A 7,230-nucleotide genomic window follows, 5' to 3' on the forward strand; every position below is an offset into this window, starting at 1 on the left:
GGCATCACTGACTTGATGGACGTGAGTCTGGGTGAATTCCGGGAGTTGGTGATGGACAGGGAGGCCTGGTGTGCTGCGATTCATGGGGTCGCAAAGAGTCGGACACAACTGAGCGACTGAACTGAACTGAACTGAGACATTTAGAATGACTCCCTTTTAGTAGCAGTCTCAGAAAAATGTAAACACACCTCTATACACCCAGAAAACCTCTCCAGCAGTCTCACTGGGGTTGAATTTGGGTAACATGTCCACTCTTGAACTAGTTCTCATGGTCTGTGAAATGCCGTGTGTCGACTGGCTATGGCAAAAGGGAGTTGTCCTGATCAGTTTGGAGCATGTAAGGCCCACCTGTTGCTGAGACAGTCAGCATATTGGCTGTAATGGGGAAGGCTCATGCTGAATAAAATCTGAGTATTGTCAAGAAGATGGGATTTCCAGGTGACTTGATGGTAAGGAATCCACCTGCCGATGTAAGAGACAGGGGATACAGGTTCAATCCCTGGGTTGGGAAGATCCCCTGATGTAGGAAATGGCAACCTACTCCTGTATTCTTGCTTGGAGGATCCCATGGACAGAGGTGCCTGGCAGGCTACAGTCCCTAGGGTCACAGAGTTGGACATGCCTGAGCGGCTGAGCATGCACACACTATTAGGAAGGAGAACGAGTAGATTACTAAGAATGTCTGTCTACTCATAAACTGAGCCATCATGCAAACTCAACGAATACTGTGCAAGGGTGCCGTGCTTCTTCTTTCTTAACGGTTCTTGGAGGTAGCACTCTGGAAGAGCTGTGGGAGAGACGAAAGGCAGATGGGGGTGGAAGGAGGTGAGGAAACAAGAAATTTGAGTTAAGGATCCAAGAACTAAATGGAAGAGAGTGGAGCTGGATGGGACTAGAGCTGAGGCATGGATGTAACGAGAGCATGCCTGTCTGAATTCTCAATAGAAATTAAGAGTAAATATTCCTCTGGTGCCTTCCAAGTTCCCCTTTCCCCAGAGCTGGTTAGGGCCTAATTTGTTCATCTCTGTACCTGTCTGTGCTCAAAAATGTTCAGTTGCTCCCAGCTGTTTTATGTCAGGCTAGAGACATTTGCCTCACCCTGGAATTCCAAACTCTCTAGAATGAGTACAGCCTGTGTTTGGCCTCATTTCTAATTATTGCTGTATTCCAATTTTTCCAGTGGTCATGTATGGATGTGAGAGTTGGACTATAAAGAAAGCTCAGTGCAGAAGAATTGATGCTTTTGAACTGTGGTGTTGGAGAAGACTCTTGAGAGTCCCTTGGACTGCAAGGAGATCCAACCAGTCCATTCTGAAGGAGATCAGCCCTGGCCGTTCATTGGAAGGACTGATGTTGAAGCTGAAACTCCAATACTTTGGCCACCTGATGCGAAGAGCTGACTCGGAAAGACTGAAGGCAGGAGGACAAGGGGATGACAGAGGCTGAGATGGTTGGATGGCATCACTGACTCAATGGACATGAGTTTGGGTGGACTCCGGAAGTTGGTGATGGACAGGGAGGCCTGGCGTGCTGTGGTTCATGGGGTTGCAGAGTTGGACACAATTGAGCGACTCAACTGAACTGAACCAATTTATCCAAATCTGTCCATACAAATCAACCAAACAGGACTTTTGGTTGCTTCACAACGCCCCCTACACCAGCTCTCCTGCCTGCCTTTGTGCAGGTTTTTCCTATGCTGTGAATATTGGTCTACCACCACTCCTGGCCGGATCTCTCATTTCGAAAGCCAAATTCAAATGACTGTTCTCTGAAGGAGCCTTCACTAGTCCTACGCTTATGTAGTCGTCCCTTCCTCAGTACTGGTGTGCTGTTAGCCTTTGCTACTAGTGTCGCCTGCTCTAAACTGTCAGATTCTTGAGGACAGTGAAGTTCTCCTCCTCCATCCATGTTCATTCTTTCATTGTTGTTCAGTTCCTAAGTCGTATCTGACTCTTTGCAACCCCATGGACTGCAGCATGCCAGGCTTCCCTGTCCTTCACTATCTGAAGTTTGCTCAAACTCATGTCCGGTAATGAGCATGAGCTCAATGAGCTCAAACTCATTGAGCCGGTAATGCTATCTAATATCTCATCCTCTGATGCCGTCTTCTCCTCCTGCCCTCGATCTTCCCCAGCATCAGGATCTTTTCCAGTGAGTCAGTTCTTCGCATCAGGTGGCCCAAGTACTGGAGCTTCAGCTTCCGCATCAGTCCTTCCCGTGAATATTCAGGGTTGATTTCCTTTAGGATTGACTGGTTTGATCTCCTTGCTGTCCAAGGGACTCTCAAGAGTCTTCTCCAGCACAATTCATTCTGTATTTGCTCATTTAAAAAACTGTGGGTGTCTACTGCACACCAGTCACTATGCACACAGAGGTGAGGAAGCCGCACTGAGCAGACACTGGTTGGGCTTAATGCTACTGAAAAGGGACTCATGCCCGCTGAAGGGATTCCAATTAGGGGGACCAGCTGCACTAACGAACTGATGTCCTCTGTTGATATTCCGTTTCTGAATGTAACCATATCTGCCAAAACATTTGCCTCAACAGGCCTTAAATGCATAGCAAGGTTGAGTTTTTATTGCCAAAGTAAAGCAAAGAACTAAGACAACTTAATGAGACAGCTTAAAATTTTTTCAGGAAAAAAATCAGCCTTTGAAATTACTGAGTCATTTCAGTTTTTATTCCAGAGTCATACAAAGCACTATCATCTGTATTATTTAGAAGTGGCTTTCAAAACATTTTTGCCATGACTCATAGTATATAAAAAAAAAATACCCTTTACATCACAATTCAGGTCATATTCATTCATTCCTTCATTAAGTATTGACCACCTACTATATGCCAAATACTATTCTCAGCAGGATACAGTAGTAAACAGGAAGAAGAACAAAAGCCCTTGCCCTCCAAGGCCTTACATGCAGGTGGAGCCTATGATAAAGTAAAGTCACAAACGCACAGAAAAGGAAGATTCACGAACCAAAACCTCCTATCTCTACATGCCATGTACTCTGTTATTTTCTATTAAAAAAACAAAGTGGGCCACACCCCATTCAGCCATTTAGTTGGCCTCTCAATTCGGTAATGTATTGAGACCTGCACTCTGAAAAATACTGGTCTAGGTACTTTATGCATTAGGCCGTGTGTGCATTGTTCCCCTTTTACAGACGAGACAGAGCAACAGGGAAGTCCTGAGGTTAAGTGGGTTAGCCACACTCGCCTGCACCCGAGGGAGCACCGCTGGGGCCCACTGCCACCCTCCCCATTATCCTCTGCGGTCCTTGCTGTCGCAGCCCCTACTCTGATGATGAAATCCTGAGCTCTGCCTGGGGCAGACCTTCTCTCCCTGCCAGGGAAGACCGCATTAGTACCTTCTAGGCCCGACTAGACCGCGTGGCTCAGGTTTGGCTGCTCCCGGGCCCCGCACTGGATGCTGCTTCCTCGCTGCTGCACCAGAGTGGGCTCCTCTGCACTGCGGCTTCTTTACGAGCAGGTCTTAGCTCTTCCCCTTAAAGCACAGTGCTTTACAGAGCAGGCGTTAGTAAATACGCATGGAACTGAACTGAATTTGTAAGGAGAGGGGTAGAGGAAGTGCTTATAAGACAGGACTGAAAGATTCAGATGTTTAGGTGATATATAAGGGCTGAGACCAGAAAAGATACCACTGGGAAAAAAGATCTTTTCACCCAGGTTATAAAAGTTACATGTTTGGTAGAAGCATCAATAGTATAAAAACTATTCAATCCAAAAATGTTATATCCCTAGCATCAGTAGATTTAGAATGATGCCAGTTGCTCAGGGATTGCACGGAAGAGTAACTTACATTGATTCAAGAAAAGAAGGGCCAAGGCTAGCTGTGTGAACCTGGACAGGCAGAGGCAAAGGCCCGGGTGCTCGCCAGCAGTGGGAGAAAGGGCACCTTTGCTCTAACGGTGACCATTACAGTGGGGACAGCTGCCAACTTCGCAAATGAGGAAAACCAGTCCCAATTCTCAACAGAGAGAATCTAAATGGCACAGCCATATCTAGAACTGTCCACTCCTGCTTCATACAGTTTAGGTGAGATGGGGCTGAGTGCATGGAACAAATACCTAAGGGAAGGAAGGAGAATCTGTTCAAAAAGGGACATCAACTTTTCTAATTCTTGACTCAAACTGTAACTTCCAGTTTAAAATCTCATCCTACCACCAGACAGGATGGGGACTTAAGGCCAAGATGAGGTCAGTTATAAAAAATACTGTATCTGTGATATAGTGTAAAACATAATTTCAATCGTATTAAAAGTAAAAAAAAAAAATACTGTTAGCTCAATGACCTCTAAGGTTCAGGGACGTACACATGTATGGATTTTTAGATATCGTGAACACTGAATTCTCTAGCCCATGGTTTTCAGACTTTATTTTGAATTAGAGACACTAATTGCGTAGGACTAAGGTAGTTGACTCATTGGAAAAGACTCTGATGCTGGGAGGGATTGGGGGCAGGAGGAGAAGGGGACAACAGAGGATGAGATGGCTGGATGGCATCACCAACTCAATGGACATGGGTTTGGGTGAACTCCGGGAGTTGGTGATGGACAGGGAGGCCTGGCGTGCTGCAGTTTATGGGGTCGCAAAGATTCAGACATGACTGAGCAACTGAACTGGATTGAACTGAACTGAAGGTCAGTTGTGGGGACTGCATATTTAAGTAAGCATCCTGTATTCTGTTCAAAGTTGTATCATGTTGAGAAACTTGCTTAACCTAATTCTTTCCTCTTTAACTGAAAAGGGGCTCAACTTTGCTTCTAATTAGAGCAAAAATGGGCAATAAAACTGTTCAGGCACACCATTTATGTAGTAACACTAAATAAGAGCATGTACAAAATTTAAAGCTATATTTCTTATTGTTTTTAATAGCATTTAATCACATAATTTACAGTGGCATAGGTTTATAAAAGGTATTTACAACTGGCTGGTAACTTACTCGCATCTTGGGTTTTCTTTTAAAATTGAGAATAGGGAAACTAGTTAAAGGATATTTTAGGATCTGATGACTATAAACACAAAAGGTACACTGATATCAATTCTATAAACTGCAAATGTGAATGTAGCTTAAGCCTATTGGTTCACATTTTTAAAAAGCACCCTCATTTGTTTATAAAGTACTTTAAATGGTTCTTGAAACTCTACTGTAGACATGATATATTCAGTCCAACTAGTTTGGAAGGTGGGTTTTGTGACCACATCCAATTTGGGGTCTGATTCAGAATTAAAAATCAAACTGCCTTACACACAGATTATAGTCCTGAGCAGCAGCATCAGTTCCCAGATAATACAGCTTCCAGAGCTTTCATCATCCTGGTCAGCCTTCTTTTTTTGCTTTCACTTAAACATATCTTTCTTTTAAAGAAACAAAACATATAAAAAAAAGTCCACCAAAATTCTGAAAGTCACAGTTTGTATAGCACTGAATGATAGTAGCTTTGGCATTTGATATTACAAAGTCACTTCCGTTACAAATGTTTTCTTCATTCTGGGTCAAGGCGAGGTAAAACAGGAAGAATGAGATTCCCAAATGCAGAATCTTGAGTTATGAAGTATCCTGATGAATGTGCATGTGCATGCTAAGAGAGGTTTAAAAAAAAGAAAAAAAGGCAATTTAGTTATTAAGAGTCACAGTTCTTCAACCAAGGCATTAAAATTACTTACCCTTTCTGAGTGCTTAAGACCAAATTTGTTTTAAAAGTCAGTTCTGCTGCTGCTAATTTTGTTTAAATACACAGAAGATCTACAATAATAAAGAATTCACATTAACAAGTTGCACCAGGTACTAATTTATCCTCCCTAACTCTCTTCCTTGTGGTTCTCATCAGTCAATAATTGAGTCAAAGACGTGAATTACTTTGTTCCTGGAAGTGGGAAGGAAAACTAGCAACAAGGTCCCAGAGTGCTCTGCCCTTGGTCAATAAAGCAGGAGAGTGAGAAAGAAGTTGGAAGGAGAAGGGGGAAGGCAGCTGATGGCTGGTGATTAAGATGCCAACATTTTGTAGAGAATGCTGGAATGTAAATAACAAAACCACCAGTGATGTCCTTTGTCACTAAACAAAGGACTGTTTATACGTGGTCTAAAGGGAGATGATCTTTAGTGTAATGTCCCTTGCAATTCTGAGATTCTAAGGCTTAAAAGCATCAGTAACACTGTCTTGTCCAAGGTCTCTGAGAATCTTAAATTATCCAAGATCAATGAAATACTAAAACTGTTCATCACAGTCAATTTTTTTAAGATGATGGGTTGTCAGATTTCCATATTAAGAGTTAAGTCTTGCTCAGTCGTGTCCAACTGTTTTCGACCCTACAGACTACAGCCCACCAGGCTCCTCTGTCCATGGGATTCTCCAGGCAAGAATGCTGGAGTGGGTTGCCATGCCCTCCTCCAGAGGATCTTCCCAACCCAGGGATTGAACCTGTGTCTCTTATGTCTCCTGCATTGGCAGGTGGGTTCTTTACCACTCAGATCAGATCAGTTGCTCAGTCGTGTCCGACTCTTCGCGACCGACCCCATGAATCACAGCACGCCAGGCCTCCCTGTCCATCACCAACTCCCGGAATTCACCCAGACTCACGTCCATCGAGTCAGTGATGCCATCCAGCCATCTCATCCTCTGTCGTCCCCTTCTCCTCCTGCCCCCAATCCCTCCCAGCATCAGACTCTTTTCCAATGAGTCAACTCTTCACATGAGGTGGCCAAAGTACTGGAGTTTCAGCTTTAGCATCATTCCTTCCAAAGAAATCCCAGGGCTGATCTCCTTCAGGATATACTGGTTGGATCTCCGTGCAGTCCAAGGGACTCTCAAGAGTCCTCCAACACCACAGTTCAAAAGCATCAATTCTTTGGTGCTCAGCCTTCTTTACAGTCCAACTCTCACATCCATACATGACCACAGGGAAAACCATAGCCTTGACTAGACGAACCTTTGTTGGCAAAGTAATGTCTCTGCTTTTGAATATGCTATCTAGGTTGGTCATAACTTTCCTTCCAAGGAGTAAGCATCTTTTAATTTCATGGCTGCAGTCACCATCTGCAGTGATTTGGGAGCCCAGAAAAATGAAGTCTGACACTGTTTCCCCATCTATTTCCCATGAAGTGGTGGGACTGGATGCCATGATCTTCGTTTTCTGAATGTTGAGCTTTAAGCCAACTTTTTCACTCTCCTCTTTCACTTTCATCAAGAGGCTTTTTAGTTCCTCTTCA

The 7,230-nt window shown here is 44.0% G+C and overlaps 1 protein-coding gene across 2 annotated transcripts in view; it reads right to left on the reverse strand.

Annotated features, from left to right (window-relative positions):
- Positions 1–2,658: 2,658 nt before the first annotated feature.
- The window catches only part of INIP (INTS3 and NABP interacting protein), a 19,413-nt gene continuing 14,841 nt past the window's right edge, over positions 2,659–7,230 (reverse strand). For both annotated transcript variants that reach the window (XM_010843591.1, XM_010843590.1), the window contains exon 5: positions 2,659–5,602. In XM_010843591.1, the coding sequence (XP_010841893.1) occupies positions 5,507–5,602 (96 nt within the window). In that variant the 3' untranslated portion in view covers positions 2,659–5,506. The remainder of the gene's footprint in view (positions 5,603–7,230) is intronic.

Source organism: Bison bison, unplaced genomic scaffold (genome assembly GCF_000754665.1).
Source record: "Bison bison bison isolate TAMUID 2011002044 unplaced genomic scaffold, Bison_UMD1.0 scf7180017864183, whole genome shotgun sequence".
Taxonomy (NCBI): Eukaryota; Metazoa; Chordata; class Mammalia; order Artiodactyla; family Bovidae; genus Bison; species Bison bison.